At 28.5% G+C, this 25,010-nt stretch overlaps 2 protein-coding genes across 2 annotated transcripts in view; one reads left to right on the forward strand and one right to left on the reverse strand.

Moving 5' to 3' along the window:
- Nucleotides 1-17,513, forward strand: part of Pmp70 (ATP binding cassette subfamily D member Pmp70) — a 42,823-nt gene extending 25,310 nt beyond the window's left edge. The window contains exons 2-11 of the mRNA XM_065506774.1: nt 10,183-10,295; nt 12,597-12,787; nt 12,856-12,953; nt 13,036-13,216; nt 13,292-13,574; nt 13,651-13,748; nt 14,929-15,019; nt 15,103-15,322; nt 15,694-15,868; nt 15,938-17,513. Coding sequence (XP_065362846.1) covers nt 10,183-10,295; nt 12,597-12,787; nt 12,856-12,953; nt 13,036-13,216; nt 13,292-13,574; nt 13,651-13,748; nt 14,929-15,019; nt 15,103-15,322; nt 15,694-15,868; nt 15,938-16,351 — 1,864 coding nt within the window. The 3' untranslated portion in view covers nt 16,352-17,513. The remainder of the gene's footprint in view (nt 1-10,182; nt 10,296-12,596; nt 12,788-12,855; nt 12,954-13,035; nt 13,217-13,291; nt 13,575-13,650; nt 13,749-14,928; nt 15,020-15,102; nt 15,323-15,693; nt 15,869-15,937) is intronic.
- Nucleotides 10,303-11,169, reverse strand: LOC135956323 (uncharacterized). The gene has a single exon (XM_065506775.1). The coding sequence runs from the start codon at nt 11,062-11,064 to the stop codon at nt 10,393-10,395; it is 672 nt and encodes a 223-aa protein (XP_065362847.1). The 5' UTR covers nt 11,065-11,169; the 3' UTR covers nt 10,303-10,392.
- Nucleotides 17,514-25,010: the final 7,497 nt, after the last annotated feature.

Consider the following 25,010-nt stretch of genomic DNA (forward strand, 5'->3'; position numbering starts at 1 on the left):
TAATTCCAGCTTCATCAGTTATGGCAAAACCTACATGATTCGTAGTCTTGGATCCGTCTGTGAAAATGAAGTGCCAGTTGTTCTTGCTGTATTTGCTGAACAATTCTTTGAATAACGATCTGAAGATTAAAGGAGATGTATTGTCTTTGTTGAAGCTTTGTAGGTCTTTTAAAAAATTGTTGGTTTCTAGCATCCACGGAGGATGAAATTCCAACGGTGGTGAATAATCGCTTATGTTGAGCTTTTTTGCAGTTTTAATAATGTTGCATAGAGTTGATGGGTACTTAAGCGTTGTTTTTCTCTTTTTAAACAATTTAACATGTTTGAGAAGAAGTGATGAGTTGGGGCAACTAATTTTGTGCAGTAGACGGTGTAAAAGTTTGTTGGCATGAACACGGAGAGGTTCAAAGCCACCTTCTGCTTGCATGTTCCTGATCGGGGTCGTACGAAATGCCCTCAGACTGGTTCTAATGGCTGCGTTTAGGATATTTTCCACTGTTTTAAATGTTGTTTTGGTAGTCTTATTGTAAATGACTAAACCATAATCAATTTTTGACAATATAATGGCTTTCACTAATCTTAGCAAACTGTTTGTATGCATTTGGCTCTTAGTTGATGATAAGTACTTAATAATGTTTAATCTACTAGTTAAATCTTTTTTTAAATAATTACAATGATTCTTAAAGTTATATTTATAATCAATATTAAGACCTAGAATTTTACAATGGTTTACATTTTTAATAGAAAAATTGTTGAAAATGATGTTTATTTCATTACAGTTACGTTTACTGCAGACATGCAGATGATTTGTTTTTTCAAACGAAATATCTGCACCTGAAGTTGTTGACCAATTGTTAATTTTAAGTAAAATTTCCTGAAATATTTGTGCAATTTTGTCATTTTTCTGTTCATTTGCTATAATATAGAGATCATCAGCATAAATGCAGTGGTCGACTCTTTTATCTATGTTTAGAAGACGACTTAAGTCGTCGAAGGTAATGATAAATAAAGTTACCGATAGCGGAGATCCTTGTGGAATGCCGTTATCAAGGGGGAATATATTTGAAAACGTATCATTGACACGAACAGAAAATTTTCTATTAGTAAGGAAAGATTTAATGAAATTAAACATTTTTGGTCCAATTGCCCATTTTGATAGTTTCTGGAGTACAACGTGAATTCCTATTCTGTCAAATGCTTTAATAAAGTCAATGGAGAGTATAGAGGTGTGTTTTTTGGTTGATCGATTTTTGCATATTATATGGTCAAGGTATAAAAGGGCATCAGTGGTGCTAAGACCAGGTTGGAAGCCAGTTTGGTTAGGTGACAAGAGTTTGTGTTTCTTGATAAACCACATTAGACGCCGAGAAATCATTTTTTCAAGTAGTTTAGCAATGCATGGGAGTAGAGAGATAGGTCGATATGAATCTATATTGTCTATTGGTTTGTTACTTTTGTGTATAGTAATCACCGAGGCTGTTTTAAAAAATTGGGGGATTATCCCCGAATCAAATATATTGTTATACAGGTTTAAAATTCGATATTTGAAGAAATCTGGTACCATTTTGATCATAGGATAGGATATTTTATCCAGCCCTGGGGTTTTTCCTTTGGATGTTTTTAAGCTGTATGTTAATTCCTGAATTTTGAAAGGTAACTCTATATCTATAGATCGAGAGGAACGTGATGTTGTAGCTAAAGAAGAAAGTATTTCTGATTTCTTGGATTTAAAAGAATTGGAAAAATTGGAGTCTTTGGATGCGTCGGACCAATATTTAGCAAAAATTTCAGATATTTCGTTGGCTGCCGTTATAATGTTACTATTAAAAGAAATAGATGAAATGGTATGGGGAATATAGTTTCCTGTTAATTTTCTTATATTTTGCCACAGAGTTGCTGAAGATGCTGTTGGATTTAGGTTGTTTGTAAACTCTTCAAATGAATTAATTTTTGCTAGTTTTTTTGCCCGGTTAAAAATAGCGTTATTTTTCTTGTAAATTAAAAGGTTATCTGTAGACATATTACGACGAAATTCTCTCCAAGAATCCTGTTTTTTATTTCTAAGCAGTTGGAGGTCATGGGACCACCAAGGAACGGTTTTTGTCCTTTTCCTATTAGATGATATAGGGATGCTTTCGTTTGCGGAAAGCTTAATTATTTTCCTTATGGAGGCAGCCTCTCTATTCACGTTGAGGGAAGTATTAAAATTTTGATTAAATTGACGAATTTTGTTTTGGTAAGCGTCCCAATTGGCCTTTTTGGTGTTAAATTTAGGTACCTTTGCCTGAAGCTGTTGGGAGTTGGTTTGAACTTGTGTCATAATAGGAAAATGGTCACTATTATGAAGATTATCTATAACTTGCCATCTACACATTGGGATTATTGATAGAGATGAAATTGTGAGATCAATATGAGAAAAAGTACTGTGAGTACTAAAATGTGTTGGGGACCCGTCGTTAAGAACCGAAAGATTTGAGTTTATTAGGAAATTTTCAATCGCTGTGCCTTTATTGTTTGAATTTGGGGATCCCCATACAGGGCTCCAAGCATTAAAGTCACCAGTTATTATAACTGGTGTGTTTGTGTTCGCAATAATGTTCGATAAGTCAGATATGGGTAACGGGTCAATTGGAGGGGAATAAAAAGAAAAAATTGCAAAAGATATGCTAGTTTTTATTTGAAGGCCAACTAGGTTTAGTGAGGGGTTGGTGTTTATTTCAGTATGCGGTATGTTTTTTTTTATGAGTATGGCTGTGCCCTGTTTGGAAGTCAAATTGGGATTGAAAAAATACCCAAAATACTCCCTGGGTATAAACGGAGTAAAGCCGTTTCTACATTTCGTTTCTTGCAAACATATTATGTCAGGTTTTCTTTCCGATATTAATATTTGTAGGTCAGTGTAGTTATTAGTAAATCCTCGGATATTCCACTGCAGAATATTTATAACCATATGAAATTAAGAGAATTATATATGTAAGTATGTATTGATTATTGATTTTGTTGATTGCCTTTTACTTTTAAAGAGATTTATGGCAATTAATCTGACGATGCATCATCGTCAGTTGTCATAAATTGTATTTGTTCTACGGGAGTTACTGAGTTAGAACTGCTCTCTGAGAGATCAATTGATTTTAGTGGAGATAAATATATGTTTTTGTTGGTAGCTAAATTACAAGAGAATAGTGGTTTGTTTGTTGTTGGATCGGATTGTTTGTCATTTGTTTGCACTTTGTTTATTGTTGATTTTTGTTCGTTTATTGTGGAATTTTGTTTTATTTTATCGATTGTTTTATTAAACTCAGTAGTGAGATTTTTTATATGCGTTGAGCGTAAAGTGGAGAGGTTTTCTGTTGGTTTTTCAATTATTTGTATATTAGAGTTATGGGATAAAATGTTAGTTGTTGTTTTTGAATTGGTAGAGGTAGAAATGGTGTTATTGGCGGTAACTGCGGAGTAGGAGGTGGTTGAAACTAAGGTATTTGATTTTTCTTTGTGAATTGTAATAGCATCACGCAATGAACATTTTTGTGTTGTTTTTATTTTGAGAATCTCTTTTTGTTGGATGAACTTTTTACATTGGTTTGATGATGCGGGGTGGTCTTCTGCACAATTTGCACAAAATACACGAGTACAATCGTTTGGGGAATGGGGGGGAAGGTTGCAGTTAACACACGATGGAGAGTTTTTACACCGTTTCATTGTATGCCCTAGCATTTGACAGTTTTTACATCTCATTGGATTTGGAATGTATTCCCGCACTTTTACTTTGTACCATGATATGTTAATTGATTCTGGGAGATGGTATAAGTCAAATGTTAAAAGAATTACTCCTGAAGGAATTTTTTTTCCCTCTACCAATTTTTCGTATTTGTAAATATCGACTATACCCTGAGAATTCAGTTCCTCTATGATTTCTTTTGAAGGGATTTTCGAAAGAAATGGTGCAAAAATGGTTCCTTTGGTAAAATTTAGTTGTTCGTGTAGTTTACAAACAATAGGACATATACCAAACAATTCTTTAGCTGAAAGAAACTTATTAGCTGTTAATTTATCTTTGACTAACAAGAGTAAATTGCCATCTCTTAATTGAGTGATGGACACAATCTCTTTACTTATAAGGTGTAGTGCTCTATGAATAGCGAAACAGGAGTAATCAGATAAAGGTTTTTTGTCATCTAATGCAGCAACAACTATGTATTTTGGATTGTAGGTTTTTGGGGCTAGTGGGGGAAGAGAGGGAAAGTCAATAGGAGACTCTCCTCTATTTCTCTTTTTTCGTTTGCTTTGGGGACTGCGGTCGGCTAGCAAAGCAAACCGGTTATCCCCTAAGAGGGGGGGCCCAGGGGCCATTATGAATACTTAACACGATGAAAACAAAGAATTTAACTTTATAATTAAGCACTTGTTAAGATAAAAGAAATAACAATTGATTTTTGTTTTTATTATTTAAAAGAAATGCACTGATCGCGATGCGCTTAAACAATTCACAGAAAATATAGGAGTGTACTCGTTGAATGCTAGTCGGAGACTGACTATATAAGTTATTTTTATTTTATTTATGTAATTTGCTTATTATTTTAATTGTTGTAAAATAGATTGCAAATAAAAATGAATTAAAAAAAAAAAAAAAAAAAAAAAAAAAAAAAAAAAAAAAAAAAAAAAAAAGAAAAAAAAAAAAAAAAAAAAAAAAAAAAAAAAAAAAAAAAAAAAAAAAAAAAAAAAAAAAAAAAAAAAAAAAAAAAAAAAAGTTAATTCGGCCAATATCTACCAGAAACAATTTGTAATCGATCTATAAAAATATTTATAAATTGATACATTAAGACCACGTTGAGACATTGTCAATATTACAATACAACCTGTTGAACCAACCTCCACATATTTCCAACTGGGTATATTCTATTGAATATTTGTTATATTGTATTTTTTTCATTTGCTTAAATAAATTAACGTGAATTAACTTTTCTTTACATATTCAAGATTGTTTTGTATTTTACTAGTTGCGTGACTGTTTATAAAAAAATGTATTAAATAAATAAATTTACTGTAAAGTCAATGAATGCAGAAATCGAGAGGCTCACTACTAGAGTTGTCAAATATTCGACATATTCAAAAAACCGGTTTTCGAATAATTCGAAAAGGCGTAATTTTTAAAAACAGGTTTTCGGTTTTTTCTATCAAAAACCGGTTTGAATAACCGGTTTTTAGCCATTTTTGTCAATTTAAGAATTTAAGTTCTTGCAATATTAGTTCTTTTGCGTGGATTTTGAACTTCTTTTAATGTTAAACTGAACTGAGCTTCAATATATGATTTGATAAACTTTCATTTAGTTCTGACTAAAAAAGTCTATTAAAAAGTGTTACTACATACGGTATAACATGACCAATTTATTACAGGTGACGTTAAAAAGCCAGATTATTTTTTGTTCGATATGTTTTCTGACTTCTATCTGTTAACACCTTGTGTACCAAGACTTCAAATCGTTGAAAAAGTTTTATTTTTTTTTTATGAAATATTGAAAATAAGCACTTCACTAAGTTATTTACAAAATTTTAGCTTTGTGGAGGACCTGCAAGGAACCGAAAAGGACCTGCAACGATCCGAAAGGGACCTGGTACCGTTGGGTCAGCATCAGCCAAAAGATAAAAAAAACTCATAGATTTTTGTTTAAATTTTATTAATATATTGATTAGTTTTGTAACTTTTATGACATTTTCTATTACAACATAAATGAACACCACAATGAAAATATGAAATAATTCACCGTTATTCTGGGTAAGCGAGTTTGCCAAAAGGCAAAAAAAATATATTATTCCAAAGATGATAGTGTACTTCAAAGTACTTTTGGGCAAAGTGGTCAAAATATGGTTTGTTTTAATTTTGTAAGCTTATTTTTGTTATGATACTTATAAGTACCTTCGGTCAACAAAGGGTTAAAGTTTTCTTACATTGGTTTGACCCCTTTCACACTAGGCAATTTAGTTGCGCAAGTCTTTTGTCCAACAACAAAACAGCATGCAAAATTTTCTTCTCCTTAACCCGACATTACCTCTAGCATCTACAAACTCAAGAGACTTGCGCAATTAAATTGCCTAGTGTGAAAGGGGTCTTTGTTAATTTAATTATAACGTTTTTGTATTAAAATTTTTTTAATATTAAAAAAGCGGAATTAAAAGTAATCGTATAAAATCTTAAAATAAATTTTAAAAAATATTCGATTTTGTCGAATAATTCGAAACAAAAAAACCGGTTTGTCGAATAACTCGAAAACCGTCCTTTTGTAAAACCCGGATAATTCGAAAACCGGTTTGACAACTCTACTCACTACTATTAACCGTTTTATTTAGAACTCAACAGTACTTGTATTGTGCGGAAATACCCCTTTATCACATACACCTGTCAACGTTTGTTGGGGAAACTTAAACGTTATGAGAATATTTCTATTAAATATTGTAGTTATCGTAATAATTAATTGTAGTTAAGAAAATCTAAAACTGGAATTTTTTAATTATTGAACGTTTGCTCATTTTAAAAATAATGCTTTGATTTTTGTAATATGAACATCTCGTAACATGTGGAAAGGGACATCCAATTTTGATCAACAGTAGACAATTTAACCTAATTAAATGAAAAATATCAATATCACTTTAGAATTTGGGCGATTTTACTTTTGATTGCTGATTATACTTGCAGACATAAATATTTACATTAAGAGCTAGTTTTTCACTTGTTAGTTAAACGTAGCTTAACACCTGAAACAAGTTTAGGCGTGCTTTAACCAATGTTTGTGTTCTTAACTAATGGATTATGAACTGTCAAAACTGCCATACATTTAAGTCAAATCACATGTTTTCGATTTTTCGATAGCTTTTGGCATGAGGAAAAAATAATTCCACTACGACATATCAAAACTAAAATTTTTTTGACTTTTTCGCAAATACTACAATCAATAATTAACTTAAAGTTTTACATTTTCTTTAATAAAAGACGATTTGTAATAACGCAGAAAACACTAAGGTTTGAAAATGATTTGAAATCCTTTCTCAATTGTAAACGTTTCAGAATACTTTATTAAATTTTGCAAATAGTGGCTTTCTCAACAAATAGCGATTTTTTCTTAGTTGTTTGACGAGAATTTTTAAATTACACATATTAAATGAAAAAGCCATAATATTTCCAATGGAAACATGAATGTTTTCAAAATGATTTTTAAAATTATGTTTATCTTGTTCGAAAGGCAATTAAATAAAATCCATTAAACGGTTAATCTTTATATTGTGTTTAAAAAACCAACCGGTTTCGAATATTTTATATTTTCTAATAATTCGAAAGGCCGGTAATAACGGAATATAGTCTGTTAGTGAAAAAAAAAGGAAATAGTTTTCGGTTCCAAGACCGATTCCAACTGATTACGATTAAGTTTTTTTTATCGAGTAGTTTTATTAAGAAAATCTGATGTAATGAAATACCGGTTAATCATATTCGAAACTGGTTTTCGAAATTGGTTTGTATTCATCAATTGAATAAGACTTTTTGTTTTAAATGGTAACCAAGGTACCCTAAGAATACTTAAAAGACGAATTTAATTACTAAATTGTATATATGTAAATTAATTGATTTAATTTACAACCTTTGATTTTAAAGCCTATAATAGCAACACTATTTGTTTACAAACAAACAAAACTCTTCTAAAACAAGTGCACTTGTGACACACTATGAACATTGTTGTCTTCAAGTAAATTCTACATATACATATTTTTAAAGACAAAATTTATTATTCCATGCCTTGAGAAACTCACAGTAATATTCAAATGAACTTTGAGCAATTTACAAGCCACTCATTAAATTAGCAATCTTAAGGACTTATTTATAATAAATTTTTAAAAATTTATCAAAGGTTTGAAAAACTCATTTTGTATGACAATTTTGTTTTATAAACCTGTATTAAATTTAAAAATTGATTATGAATATGGGGGTAAATGTTTTAATTTATCAAAGGTTAATAAAACAAATTTTGTATGGAAATTTTATAAATTTAAAAAATTGATTATGAATATTATTGAAGGTTAGTGTACAAAATTCTAGAATTTCTATTAAACTCAACCTAAGCCAAAGTACATAAATGTAAATGTTAAATTTAAAATTAAATAAACAAATTTGTAGTAAGTTAAATATTATGTACATAAATAAATTGACCGATAGGTAACCTTTAGTATATATTATAATTCATTAATTGAGTTTTGTGTCAAAAGTAGAACCTTTTTATCAAAACAATTATCAAAAAGCACATGTTAGCATTTTCCGCATAAATATTTGAATAAGTCAAATACAAATTGCAACCAAACCTTATCTCTTACCCTCTTACACGTCTCTGTTATTATATTGATGACGTTATTTTAACAAATTAACGTGGTCAGCATGATTGTGAAAAAAATATTCCATTTTTTTAGGGTGTTTTACCTTTTAAAGCAATCCTAAGAAATATTTTAGCATTTTAGCCGCTTTTGTTGTCTATTATTTAACATTTTGCTAATTTATAGAAATCAATAAGAAATAAATAATTAACTTTATAGACAATAGAAAAAAATATGTTTTTATTTGCCAAAGTTATATGTAGTTTTCTAAGGTCGTCTTCAATTGAATTTTATAAATAATGGTATTTGTTTATTTTTAAAATACTTGTATACTTATTGTTTTTTGTCTTCATTTGTTATCAAATTAATTAGTGAACACAAGCGACCAACAAATCAGCAGACTGTGTCTAGTACAAATGAGTTCAATATTCTCTTTATATTCTGAATATTTATTAACAAATTAACGATTAAAGTTATATTATATTATGATTAGTGCGATATGAATATATTTCATAATATGACTGATTAAATTTATTGTGCCAGTAGAGGTCCCCAAACTTGAGCACTTAAGTATTTGAAAGCTATATACAAAACTTGATTTACTTAGAGCTAGATTTCAACTTGTTGGTTAAACATAGCTTTATAAGCTAGGTTTAAACAAATAATGTATATTATCTATATTCCAAAAAACTTGCTCTTAATAAGTTATTCATTGCTTCTAAAACAAAAATATTAAGAACCCCTGATTTATTGTCGCTTCACTATTCACAAATAATAAAATCAAAGTGTGATTGTTATCAATTATCAACTCTTGCATTAATTGTTTTGTCTTGTTAAATTAATCTAACAAACTCATAAAGTACAAAGGTTTGTTGAAAGTGTGCAATAAAGTCTGACTCCCAGCGTATAAATAATATCGTTTGAGTGTTTAGAGGTCAAGAGTTCTAAATCATAAAGAATTTTTATAATTCTCTGACGCATGTTATGTGTCCACTTATCTGCAATATGAAAAAAATGTTTTTTTTTTACTAAAATTTAATTCTATTTTTGTTTGAGACATTTTTTAAATAGAGACTTGATTAGAATTTAATTTTTTTTGGGAAGTATTTTTATCTCTTTCTGACAATTTAATAACCAGTTCTAAAGGAATTTATTAATAAACAAATTAATTTATAAAGTGTGTTATTGAAATACAATACGCTGCCTTAATTTATCTACAAATATTGCATTTTTTTTAAACCAGTTTAAAATTTAGTTATGCAAATGCTTTTCCCGAATTTTAGCAAAGCTGACTGATCATATTTGTGTTTATTTATCAATGAGATTGTTTTCAATGCAAAATTATATTTTAGACAACATCTAAAGGTGAATTTGTAATTGGAATTGCAAGCTAGAGGCTTGAAATTTAAAATGTATGTTCCTCTTACTCTAAATAGATCCACTAAGAAGGGAACTTTGGAAATTCGAATGTTATTTTGTAATCTTATATCTTCTAAACTAATAAAGATACAAAAAATTAAAATTCATCACACTCCATTTAAAAATAAAGAGCTGATAGATTTTGGTACTTTTTTGAAATTTAGTCCTTTTTTTAAACCAATAAACAGAAATAAATTTAAAAAAGTATTCCTTACTTACACCCACCGAAAGCACTTTAATCGTACTACTTGAATATCATAAAAAATAACTAGAGAAGTACCTGCTACTTAAATGTTAGTTCTATTGTAATAAGATTGGAACGATTTTATTTTCGAATCGAATTAAATAATTAATTTCCCCTGCAAATATGTCTCGAGCAATTTATTAATTATATTTCTCTTATTTTTCCAGAAAACCTGGGTATGAAGAAAAAATCCAATACACAATAGCCGAAAAGAAGGATAAGAAATCCCCGAAAGCTCATGTTAACGCCGTTTTCTTCAAACAATTAAGAAAATTATTGCGTAAGTAAAATTTAATTTTTTATTCACATAATTTTAATTAAAATTAAATTCATACCACAGATTTATTTAATATTTTAAGTAACACTTCAAGCTAACATTATCTACGGTTACGACTACGACTTGTACGACTCTTGCTACGATTACGTCTGTTGTTGTTGCTACGCCTTGCTTGATATATTATATCTGTATTCATATCACAACAGTCCACTGCACCAGATTCTTCGAAAACATCGCTATTAGCACATTTATTAGCCGCCATCAATGAACGTAATTTGGTCCAAGTTCCTTTTGCATATGAATTAACCTTTCGACACATACGCATAGACCGTTTACGCATAAAATGAAAATTATCTGTTGCCTGGCCGACAAACAACAGTATGACCAAACTCAAGCAGGTAGTAACCGTACCCAATATGTAATTCTCCCAGTTATAGTAAAATCGAGGTGTTACACCGATTACCAGCAACAGTGATTTGCACAATTTACAACAAATTTTCTCTATGGTACACCACACCATCAATAAACCAAACTCTGTTAAAAGTATTGTTACTATAGTTTCAGCCACAATTTGACAAATATATGGCAAATGCATGTAGCGCACTGGGTAGATACAAATGTCCAGAAGTATATCTAAAAAGGCAACTAAAAATATCCAACTTGCCAATGTCGGTGCTGTCGAGCACACATCACTGCTCTGCTCAATGAAGAAGGAAATACGTAGCACAATTTGTAAAAAGGCTGCTATGGCTACAGCACAAGAAGACGCCATTATTGTGAAAGATGTAACACTTTTTTGGATTTTCTTATGTAAAAATTTGGTTTTGTCAAAGATACAAATTGAAAATTTTATTTTATATTTTTATTATGGAAATAAAAAAACGACGATACTGACATTATATACTAGGGAATCTTTAATAAATTTTAATTACGTACTTGCTGTGCTTCCTTATGACCAGGGCTGTCAGATGTGGCGATTTCTCGCCAAACGTGGCGATTTTTCATTGCCTTTGGCGACCAAAATTTCCAATTGGCGACATGGCGATTTACAGACTAGTTGGCGAATTTTAACAAATTATGTATTTGTTTTTCTTGATTTTTTTTTTTGATATTTATTAACCCAATAGTTAATAAAATTAATTATTTATAATCTGATCATATGGATTCAGGTAGCATACATGATCAAATAGTTTCAACGATATTATTTTTTTCTTCTAAAATGTTTAAGCCGTCATTTTTAAATAATAAAGGAAATATTGATAACTTAATATGCTCATTAAAATTGGCTATTTTCGCACAGAATTTGAAATGGAATTACAAAATATAAAAGTGGAGGAATATGATGTAGAAATTTTAATAGAAAATTGTTTTTGTACATAAAAAGCTTTTAAAAGATATACTTAAACGGTTACCAGAAAATATAACTCTTTTTAAAGTATATAATGAATTTTCAATATTAAAATGAAATGAAATTTTCGGTAGTTCAAAATTCATTAACTTTATTTTTCAATCCAAAAGTATCTGCAGGGGAACATGAATTGCAATGGACAAAGTTAGCATATATCTATTGGACTCAAATCTTTAAAGGTGAAATTCCAACAAAATTTGTTAGATTTTTGGCCACAAGTTTACAATTATTGAGGTGCAGGTGGAACATTTCACTTTAAAGACTTAGCATTGGCCGTTCTTAATATGTTAATTTTATCAACCAGCAACGCTTGCGTTGAAAGAGAATTCCAATATGAACATTTAGATTAGTAAGTTATATGACTGTTAAAAAATTTTGTTTCAATTCATTTCAGCCTACAGATAAAATGTTAAAAAAGTTTAATTCTAATACAATGTATACTTTTGAAATCAATTTAATATAAATAACTAATGCACTAGATTTAAACCGAAATAAATTGACTTTATAATACATAAAATTAGTATGTATGTATTTTACAATAAAAAACTCCAAACATTTTTAGCGAAAAATAAATATAATCCTTCGACTGAATTCACTTAATAATGTATAAAAATAGTATTCTGAACAGAAATAACGAATTCATCTTCTTGATATTCATTTCTTGCAATCTTACCTGCTTTATAACTGCTGTTTATTCTATTTTTATGAAATTATATATTTTAAATCAATATTAGCTTTGCAAAGTTTGACTGTTTTGAAATCATTTTATTGATATTATTTATGATTACAAAATCCCATGTCTGATATCTATTATAAAACTGCCTTAACATATGCTACATATTTTGAACAAACCAATGCTTTCTTTAATAAAACAAAACATTTTTGTTTAATTACAGCAATTTTAGTCCCTGGCTTTTGGAGTGTTGAAAGTGGTTTGCTATTTTTGGTGGCAGCTGCACTTGTTGGCCGTTCCGTCAGTGATATTTGGATGATACAAAATGCCACCGTTGTGGAAAGTACAATTATACACATGAATAAGGCCGGCTTTAGAACGGCTTTAATGAAATATTTAGCAGCTTTACCAATGGTAAATTACAAGTGGTTTAAAACTGAGTATAGTATTTTAAACAATTAACTTTTATTAAATATCTTTAGATTTCGGTGGTAACCAACATTTTGAAATGGAGTTTGGGTGAATTAAAATTAAGATTTAGAACCAATTTAACACATCATTTATACAATCAGTACCTGACGTAAGTTTATTTTTTTTAATTACATAAAACATCAATATTAATAACGTTACATTTGTTTTCTTGTTTTCTTATTAAATTATAGTGGTTACACTTATTACAAAATGTCCAATTTAGATAATAGAATAGCCAATGCTGATCAATTGTTGACAACAGATATTGATAAGTTCTGTGAAAGTGCCACGGATTTGTACTCGAATATCAGTAAACCTGTGTTGGATATATTTATTTATGTTTATCGTTTAACGGTCAATTTGGGTGGCAAAGTAAGTATTTTAATATTTAATATTTGCTGTTATTTTATTAAATAAAATATGTTTATTTTTTGTTCATTTGTATAGACTCCTTCCATTTTAATGGTTTATCTTTTGTTTGCTGGTGTTTTGCTAACACGCATGCGTCGTCCTACTGGCCGTTTGACGGTTGAAGAACAAAAATTAGAAGGTGAATTCCGTTATGTTAACAGTCGCTTAATCACCAATTCCGAGGAAGTGGCTTTCTATCAAGGCAATGCCCGCGAAAAACTTACTTTATTGGCCAGTTATTCCAAGTTACGTTCACATTTGCGTAAATTTTTGGAATTCCGTGTTGGCATGGGTATTGTGGACAATATTGTGGGCAAATGTAAGTTGTTATAAGGAGAAACGATTTGAAAATACTGTAAAATTATTAATATATTGTATTTAATTCTGTATTTTAGATTTTGCTTCTGTTGTTGGTTTCTATGCTGTCTCAATTCCATTCTTTACACCAAATCATCCATTGTTATCGGGCGAAAATCAGGGTCAACGTTTACAGGTAAGGCTTTTTTTTAACTACATGTACCATCTAGAAATGTTTTTGTTTTTATTCTTATAAATGCCTATGTTCCTGATAATTCTGATTAAAACTTGTCAATCTGACGAGAACATGAACAAAGAAAATATTAGAATCAGAACATTAGTGGAACTGTAAATAATTCTTTGTTTCAAAAAATGTCAGAATACTAGTATGTTCGTATTCATAAACCTTTGTATACCCTTCACCATGATATATACAGAGCTTCGAATTATTTAATTAAATTACAGCTTAATTCACTAAAATTTTAATTCGATTTTAAAATGTCATCATTCCATAAATTCATTCCCAACATCTAATTCCTTAGCTTTATTCTTTTATTTTATTCATAACAGAATTCATTCAACCTTTGAATAATTAAATTTTTGTTAATTCAAATCTAATATAACCAAATTAAAATATTTTGTCTTCATTCAGTTTTGTGTTGCGTTTGTTCATTTACAAAATGAATTGAAACAATTAACTTAAGAATTTTTGTAATAGATTTGAATTGAAGAAAAATTGATGTTAAAGCTATTTTGTAATGGATTTGAATTCAAAATAATTTTAATGATTCAATAAGGAATTAATTATGTAATAAATTAATTCTCAAAGGAATGAATTCATTACATTTGAAGTACAAAGGAATTCAGTCTACGAATTAATTCATAATGAGAATTCATTAAAGGAAAGGTATTATTTTGATTTTAAAAATAAAATTAAGAATTAATTCAAACCTTTGAATATACATATGTAATTTTGTCATTCCGTTCGTCATTAACATAGATAATAGGATAACTAGTGATAGACATTAATAAGACCTCTCCAACGACGTATATAATGCCATAGAAAGTCGGACCGACAATTGGTCAAAAACGGACAAATATTTTCAAACCCGAATTTTTTTTTATTTTTTTTTTCACCAACAATTTTTTTTAACAACTAATTTGTTCACGAAGAATATTTTTTTCAGCAAAATTTTTGTTCAACAACAATTTTTTAATCTTTATCGTAAAGTATACGTCGGTGAAGGTTATATTAGATTCGGCACAGCCGAATATAGCTTTCTTACTTGTTTTATACTGAATTAAAGCATTTAATTTTTTAAGAATATGGACAATTATTTAGTAAATTGTATTTAAATTCCTTTTTTTCTTTCCAGGCCTACTATACCTATGGTAGAATGTTGATTAAGTTGGCAGAGGCTATTGGTCGTTTGGTATTAGCTGGCCGTGAAATGACACGTTTAGCCGGTAAGCTATATTTATTATAAATATGTAAAATAATATATTAAAAATTAAATTTATTAACCCCATTTTTTATATATTTTTTAAAGGTTTTACTGCTCGTATGACCGAATTAATTAAGGTATTGAATGATCTCAATAAGGGCACCTACGAACGCACCATGGTCAATAATGTCAACAGCAAACAGTCTGATTTTGGTCCCGGCAAAGGTGAAATGGTGTTTGTCGATAATATTATTAAATTTGAAAATGTACCATTGGTAACACCAAATGGTGATGTTTTAGTCAAAGATTTGACATTTGAAGTCAAGTGAGTTTTAGAAAATTTAATATATCATTCATTCACTGTACATCTCAAACAAATTGACCTTGGGTAACACACACTCTTTAAAGTTACTTGGGCATTTTTGTTTATATATTTCGAAAAACTTGCGATTTTAATTTTTGAAAATGTTATTAAAAATGAGTTCATTAAAAGAAATTAAATCGTGAATAAAATCGCGAATGTTTTAGAATTTTAAATAATAGATATGGAAATGTGCAAAGTATTCCAAGGGTATGTGTTTACCGAATATTTTCAAAATCGGAAGACCCAAAGTCCAAAACTAGTGTTTTCTGATGGAATTCATGATATGTAGCTTTAAAACAACATAATTCCCTAAAATTTTATTTTAATTTTAGATCTGGCACAAATGTATTAGTCTGTGGTCCAAATGGCTGTGGTAAATCTAGTTTATTCCGTATTTTGGGTGAATTGTGGCCAACATGGGGTGGTAAAGTGACCAAACCACTACGTGGCAAACTGTTCTACATTCCCCAAAGACCTTACATGACATTGGGTTCATTGAGAGATCAGGTATGTTGGGTTTTGTGTTTATATTGTTTAAAAAAGTTGAAAAAAATTTATTAATTTCACTTACTCTAGATTATTTATCCTCATACCCGTGATGATATGCGTCGCAATGGCAAAACCGATGAAGATCTTATGCAATATTTGGACATTGTACAACTCACATATTTGGAGCAACGCGAGAATGGTCTGGATGCCATTGAGGATTGGATTGATGTGTTGTCGGGCGGTGAAAAGCAGCGTATTGCCATGGCTCGTCTCTTCTATCACAGCCCCCAATTTGCCATTTTGGATGAGTGCACCAGTGCTGTGTCGGTCGATGTCGAGGGTAAAATGTACAGTTATTGCCGTGAGGCTGGCATTACTTTATTCACCGTATCACATCGTAAATCATTGTGGGTTCACCATGACTACTTTTTGCAATTTGATGGTCGTGGTAATTACGAATTCGGTCATATCGATCAAGATAAAGAACAATTCGGTTCATAAGCACAATATAAATAAGAACAACAACAATAATATTATGAAAGTATCCCAAAAAAAAACACCACCTGATTGATGTCACTTACATATATGATGCATGTAGATGAGATGATGTTGATGGTCAAGAAGTGACTGAGTGATGTATTAGATGAACGAAAATAATTGTTGTTGCTGTTTTAATCCAACAACAACATATATGACTATCATATAGTGGCCAACATATTATTTTTATTACAAAAATAGTAGTATATTAATTATAACAAATTTCCATTTTTTTATTATTAATTTTATAGCTTTTTTCTATAAAATGATTTTTACTTTGGATTAAATATTGTAGATCGATTTGTTAATATGGATTTTGAATTTTATCATATAGACTTTTCCAAGACAGAACATTATTTGAATCCAGTTTTAGGTATTCCAATGTAATCTGTGAAATAAAAGTAATAAAATTATTTTATTTCTCTTAAACTTCCTTTATTCAGGGCCAGCCTTAAGCAAAACACGTACATTCATGCCTAATACCCATGGTAGTTCCTTTACAAAATTTCGGTTACCTATCTTGCAACTTCCTCTTCCTCCATATAAAGAAAAAGAAAAACTTTATTTTACTCTTAAATAGCTTTATTATGTTTACATTTACAATCTTGTATAATTGGTGCTGGTTGTATTTAAGAAATGAAATAAAGTAAATTTGCTATTAAATATTAAAAATTTAGTCTAATCCTTTTCATATACTAGTAATACATACAAAAGTCCATAGACTCCCAAATGTATGCACAAATTATTTGTCTAGCTTAAATTGAAGATTTATTTAGACATTTAATTAAAATCAGTTATTTGCTTGCAAAATTCAAATTATTATTTTTTTTCTCAAAATGTTATAGAAAATGTATGTATATTTAATAAAAAAAAACTATTTGTACACTCTTAAAGAAAAACGAACAATAAATTATGAAATTATGTAGTAGTAAAAACGAAATAATAATAATATGAATTTTTTTTTAAATTTAATTCAAGTTATAAATAAAAAAAAAAAAATACTTTAACTTATAGTTGTATTGTAATGTCTGTATATATGTGTATATCATCATATTTATATACAAAAAATGTCTACTAAAATAATAAATATAAAAACAAAATAAAGTCTAATTTTTAAAACAAAAAATATTTTTTTTCATTCAAATTATTTTTAACAATTTGTAATAATTAAAATTTAAAAAATGTACTTTTTCGGATAGGATTGTACTAAAACACATTTTCCCAAATTAATATTGACTTATAATAGATGACGTATCTTTTGAACGCTGTTTTCGTTTTTAATAACATATACACACAGACTGAAACGTGAGTAAACACCAGCGAATTTTTTGATTTTTTTAAGATCATTATAGTCCGACTAAAATCTTTTTTTTTCAAAACCGAATCTATCTATTATTCAACCCAATCTCCAACAAACCGAAACTTTAAAATTTTAATCGATGGATAAATTCTAGGATTTTCATTACCTTAAAAAAAATCAAAAAATGTTTGGTGTATACTCTCTTTTGAGGCTCACTGTATGTCATTTTGAAGGGTACAAGTGTTTATGGTGAATATGTTCCATCGGTTTCAACGTGAGATTTTGCGTGAACGATTTTCTAAGATTAACCCCCAGTAACACGAAGTCTGTTTATATGTTAACTAATAGTTATACTGACAGTTTTCATACAAATATAATTTTAACCGACAGTATAACTATTAGTTAACGCATAAGCAGATTTCGTGTTAATGGGGTAAGATAATTAAATTATTTCGGAAATTGATTTTCGGACTGAAAATGGTTCTAGAATTAATTATGGGCCTCATTTTATAAAATGCATCGACAAACGTTAAACAAATTTTGTATGAAAAATATTCAAGTTTCAAACCTTTTTCCCAGTATTCTTCATACAAATTGCTTACGTTTCTGAACGCTACGTTTTATAAAATTAAACCCTATGTTTAAAAATTAAAAAAAAATTGATGTCTTCCATTAAATAATTCACTATGAATTAAATCATAGGCTTAATTCCTATACTATATTAGTATATTGTTGTTGTAGCTAGTATTAGTCGATAAGTTGCATCCACAAGCTGTATTTACCAACCGATTAGCCGACCGATAGCCGAAGCATCTATCTCGTCGGATTATACTGAGTAGCTAGTCCTAACTTATAGAGCCAACGAATTCATCTTCTGGATTGCATCCGTTTCATTTTCTTTGTAATAATAAGTCATTAGCCGAATCGTTTATCTCGTCGAATCCTCTATTAGATGCTTCGCGTATTAACAAACATATTCCAAAGATACAAAAGAGTTCTGTGGTAAAGATTTCAGAGGAAGCATACCTTTGCAGAACCTGGACAGACTTAGCATACTTATGAAAAAATAAAATTTCCCCTGTACAATACTTACTAACTTCAAATCAATATATCTCGATTCCTAGACCTGGGGGGTTACTCTCTATTGCGATGCGAAAGAAAAATGGCACAATTGGTACCCTTTATTGCGCTTTCGCATCGCACAAAAAATTTGTTTAAAATGTTTTTATTTACAAGTTTTGACTTTTAATTTTCATCATTCTTCGCTATTTTTTATTTTGTGGTACCAGTATTGCTTCTTTTTGGGAAAGCGTTTGCGTAGACGATACAGAGTACAAAATTGTATTCTTAACGCATTTACCTTTCGCATCGAAATTGCTTTCGCATCGCAATAGGGAGTAACCCCCCTGAGCCAGCGAAACGCCAAGACTATATAACTTTTTTTTTGACCGATAAAACTTTTCCCGGTAAGCAGAACCCCCGCCGATTTGGGCTGTCGCACAGCAAAAATTAAACCATGCTTTTATGGAATGAATTGTTGACATTTATTAATTCTGAAATTAGATTTTAGTGAATTAAGCTTAAATTAATTAATAGTTTGAAATATATCTTTCAATACTTGTGAATACAAATTCAGCCTTCTCTTTTTACATCCAATTAAAAACTCAATTATTCGTTGAACATGAATGAATTGAATAGACTCCCTACTACTTACCTTATTCATCTCTCTATACGTATTCAAATAATTAAAAAAAAGTCATTCAGCTACAATGTTATTATTTCATAAAGTTTTTATTTGTTTTAATTGTTTGTATTTTGTATTTTGTTTTATTTTTTATTGACCATTATAATACTTTACAAAGTTTAATGCTGCATAAAATATACCCCCAAGTACATTTCATTCATCTTATTCCAAAATATTCCATACAATGACTTTTAATGTCAGATTTTGTTTTAAAGTAATTAATAGACTGTCTGACAAATTAAGTAAGAGAAAATGTAATTTGATGTTACATTTAGTAAATTTTCTTAACTGTTTTGAAGAGTTTTCTTTTTTTTTGTGTAAGGGTGTTTTTTTTTTGTTTCTTCTGTTTTTAAGAAAAGTTGAAAATATTTGTTATATTTTAATTTTCATATAAGTTTAATGTGTGTTTTTATGTTTAATAAATATGTATGTATATTTTGCTAAGTTTTTTGTTTTAATATTTATTATGTTTTTAATAAGATTGATTTGGTATATTCTTAAATTACATATTGATTCAATATTTGTTCGTTTTTATTTTATTTTCATTCTTATGTACATACAAACTTGTATAGGAAAATTAATGACAGAAATCGGTAGAGAGCAGAATCGGGACAAATGGTTTTTGTTTAATGAAAATTTTATGTTGTGAAATTATTTGTATATTTTTTTGTTATAACTTTATTATGCAGATTTTTAAATTATACTACTTTAAGACATATGTACGTCTCTATTTCAATATTTAATTACCTGTTTGCAATATTTGTTGTCAAAAAAATTGTCATACAAAAATCAAGTAAAAGATTTCGATTAAATATTTCTGCAATTGTTTGGGATAATTTCAATTGTTATTTGGTATTTTTTATACAAGTATTTAATAATTTTTTTATTTTATTTATAGTAGTATTTTACACAAATATTTATTATTTATTTTTATTTTTTTTTTCTTAATCTCCATTAAATATTGATTTTATCAAAAAATTAAATGAATATTTTCTATAATTATGTATTAATTATTTAAATTTGTATTTATAATTGTAATAATATTGAGTTATTATTATTAGATTTCATCATGTTTTTTGTTGTCTTCCTTTTCATCTACATTTCTGTTATTTTAAAAATATGTTTGTTATTTTTATTTTCTAGTTATTACTTAAATAAATTAGTAAATTATTATTGTAATTTTGTTTTAATAATTCTAATGAAAAATTTTGTCTAATTAAAGTAATTTTGGGTTTTTTTTGTGTTTGTAAAATTTTGTACTTTGTTTTGAAATTCATATTGTAACGATATGAAATATCCAAACAAATTCCAATTTAACCATTCCGTTATATTAAGTATGATTAAATAATGGTGTTATTAAACAAAAGATATACTTACAAATTTTAAATTGATACCCATGTAAAGAAAAATTTGATATATTTCAAACTTTATAGATACTATATTCAAAAAGTTCTATATATTCTATAAAAAAGTATAATAATGAACTAACTTCTCTTTGTTTCGCATTTTTTTAAAATTAAAATGTTCAAACCTGATCAGAAACTTTTAAAGATATTCGGCGATAAATTTATTTAAAAAAATCACAGATTGTCAATTAATAACCCGAGAGTCTCAGATGAATAAATCGGTGAATAGTTCAACCGATATAATAAACAATTCAAACATTTTTAAGAATAAATTAAAAATTCTGAAATATAATTTGAATATTTCTGAAATTCAATTGGAAATTTCTGAAATACAATTGAAGTGGAGTAGTAATAAAATTTTGGAAGTTTTTATTCAATATTTAACTTGAAAACAGTTGAAAATCGCTAGAAAATTTTCATGTTCTTTAATAATGCAAGTCTGCTTCTGGTGGATTCGAAATTATCAGGCCTGTCACAGAATTCCATTCCGATCGAAAGTGGAATTAATTCCGCATTTTGCTTCTTCAGAAAAAGTAAAACGAAAATTTCTTTCGGAATGAAACCACTTTAAATTTTTAAAGTGGAATTGATATTTCTTCGTATTTATTTGTTTTTCTAAACATTTTAATCAATTTCTGTACCAAAAACTTCAGATTTGTTTTAATATTAAAAACGTGTCAAATTAAAATCATAAATACAGAATTATTAAATATTTTTTGAATTAATAAGTTACACGGAATCTGAAGAACCTAAAACGAAATCGATCGGAATAAAATGTGTGACGGCCTGTATATTTAGGTCCATTTGATAAGCTATAACAATATTCACTTCAATCCAGTGTCTAAGGAAACATTTTAAACCACTTCGGCAGGAGGATTTCATAAGCCTAATATACATACGTATTAGAGTCGATAGTAAATATCTGATAATATGAAAACATGCTGAACAAAACGATCTGCTGACAAAGAAGTTATTCATACTGATACTCTATTCCAACAGCATTCTGAACTGAAATGTGTAGTTCCCGTTCTGATTCTTTGTGTACCAGCAATCCATTCACAAAAACTAATTCTTTGCTTCATTCATATGCTTTTATTTAAATAGAAATCAATTCATAATATAATTTACAGGCCTGTCACAGAATTCCATTCCGATCGAAAGTGGAATTAATTCCGTATTACGCTTCTTCAGAAAAAGTAAAACGAAAATTTCTTTCGGAATGAATCCACTTTCAGTTTTCAAAGTGGAATTGATATTTCATTGAAATTATTTGTTTTTCTAAAATGTTTAATCAAATTCTGCACCAAAAACTTCACTTTTGTTTTAATATAAAAAACACAGTCAAATTAATATCAGAAATACAGAATTATTAAATATTTTTGAAATTAATAAATTACACGGAATCTGAAGAACCTAAAACGAAATCGATCGGAATATAAACTACGGAATTGAAACCATTCCGAACAAAATGCGTGACAGGCCTGTTATTCATAACCCAAGTTGAATAAATTTACTTTTGAATAATTAAATTCTTGTTAATTCAAATCTAATCCAAATTAAAATATTTTTTTCTTCATTCAGTTTTGCTTTTAATCTTCTACAAACTAAATTGAAAACAATTGACTTAAGTCTTATAGATTTGTAATATTTTATTTTCTAACAGATTTGAATTACTGAACACTTGAATGACTCAATAAGGAATTAATTCTATATATGTATAATGAATGTTCAAAGGAGTATGACAACATTAATTGTGAAGCTGCTTTAAAAGATCTAGGTAATCCTTGTGGAAATATAACATTCTAGTATTTCCGTTAGATTATTCATGAGACTTCTAGAAGATGGTGCTGTGTATATAAATAGTAACAGCTAGTCTGAGTGAGTTTTTAAAGTGTTTGTATTAAAAGAGAGTGACTATTTAAGTTGATGTGTAAATTTTTCCACTTTTGATAAGACTTTTTTGTTGCAGGCTTTACTTACATTCATTGTAATATTAATATAGTCTGAACCTTATAAATGTGACTAAATTATAGAATATTGCACAAAATTCAAAAAATTAAGAAATATTTCCACCATTATTTATCAAACAAAGCACATTCTACATTAATTCGCTGTATTTAAAGCAAATTCCAGACAAAATCCATTTCATTAATCAAAAAATAAACATGCCAATTTTACTAATACTTATTTTCTCATAATTTTTCACATTTTTCAAAAAATAAATTTTCATTAACTCAATAACTAAATTCATACATTGTTAAATTTAGATAAATAAAAAAAATATTTCATTTATGAAATTAATACATATACATATATATGTATAATAAGTAGTTTTATAAAAATATTTCACAAAAAAAAATATGAATATTTTTGTGGTATTTGTATTATACTGGTGTATTTGTATTTGTTGTATGTAAATTAAATTATTACCCTTAAAAACTATATTATGTAAATGTTATTTAGAATAATATTAGAATTAGAATTCATTCAGTTGTATGTTTTCCTACAAATATTATTTTAAATTATTATTTTTATTTATTTATTTAATTTTTAATTTTCTTTAACTAAATTTTTGAAAATTCTTTAGCTTAGATTATAGTAAAAAAAATTGCACATTATTATAATTATTTTATATTTATTATTGTATATAAATATGTATGTATATAAATAAATATGTACTACTATACTTTATGTATGTTTATTTATTTATATAAATAATATAAAAAATTATTTTAATAATTAAAAAAAAAACAATTTATATTGAAAAAATTGGCACAATTTTATTTATAATTTTCAAAATTAAAACAAAAATCTAAGTAACCATGTCTGTGATGATGTATTATCTCTTTTATTGAAACGATTTTTTTTAAGTAGTCACAAAAGTTTTACAAAAATATTGTTAGTAATTTCTTTTAATATTTTATTTCTGTTTGTCTTTGTACTACTTACATATAACAACATTGCAAATTTGTTAATGTATTGTTTAAGTATTAATATTTTATAATTAACAACATGTAAAAGTTTACTACTGCAAGAGAAAAATTAAAATAAATATTCGAATTTTAAATAAAATCGAAAATAACAGGCAAAAATTAAAGGTAATTAAGAAATAATAGTTTGTATTTAAGAATAAGCACAATAACTAAAATAAAACCACTAATGTTAAGTTCAAAGTTTTCAAATGCATTCTTTATAATTTTGTGGTTGCTCTCTGGCAACGCAACTGAAGTTCGGTTGCCATTCATAATCGACCAATAACTTAAAATTTAATTAATTTATTCGAATTAAGCAACGAAGTGGGCGAGTGAACACGGGCCAGCAACCACTGCTGTTACAACAACAACGACTAATGGCAAAGTTCCTTAAAAGTGATATCACGAAACTAGTTTCTAAATATTTATAATAGCGTTTCCAATAATGAATTCGAATTCGATATCGTTCATATAAGCAGGTTTGCAACGATTGGATCTTCACACTCAATTTTCCATTTTCTCTATTAAAACAAATCCAATGGCATTGAATCGGATTGTCGAGGTAGTCATTCGACCGGACCAATTATTGAGATTACGCGATTACCGTACTTCTTTTTCAGCAGATCAATTGTTAGACCAGTTGTTTAGCATGTAACCCCATTATGATGGAATTATTGGACCACGGATTTAAAGTACATTCATTTCTAGTAATATAGTTTTCCAGAATGATACGTTAGCGAGATTTTCGGTACTTCATAATAAATTTATTGGCCCAATACATTTGCACACTAAACACCATAGCACATTCAGCCTCTTGTTTTCTAGTCCGGGAGTTCTGCATCGAGGGCCATGCCAAGGAATTGTGATACTTCAACTGGGTAGGTCCATAAATCCATTGGATTAAGTGAAAGTAGGTTTGGCTGGGCAGTTGAATATGTGGAGCTTATCATATGGACCATCAGCACAGCTGGACGTCACATTATATGCGGGACAAGTGGGTATTAATCCTGCTCCCGACTACAGATGTGCCGGAACTACTATGTCTATGTATATGAATGTCATTTAAAGCAGCCGAATACGAATTACGATCCAATAGATAATGCACATAGCTTTGTATGTTCTCCTCGTATACACGAAGATCCTTCCAACCAAGGCAAGAACCATACGATGCAGACTGTCTGGTGGGTCGATTACTACAACC

This window comes from Calliphora vicina, chromosome 4, assembly GCF_958450345.1.
Source record: "Calliphora vicina chromosome 4, idCalVici1.1, whole genome shotgun sequence".
NCBI lineage: Eukaryota > Metazoa > Arthropoda > Insecta > Diptera > Calliphoridae > Calliphora > Calliphora vicina.

Bases quoted from the DNA above. Each gene is read 5' to 3' on its own strand.
- LOC135956323 (XM_065506775.1), bottom strand. From the start codon at position 11,064: ATGGCGTCTTCTTGTGCTGTAGCCATAGCAGCCTTTTTACAAATTGTG.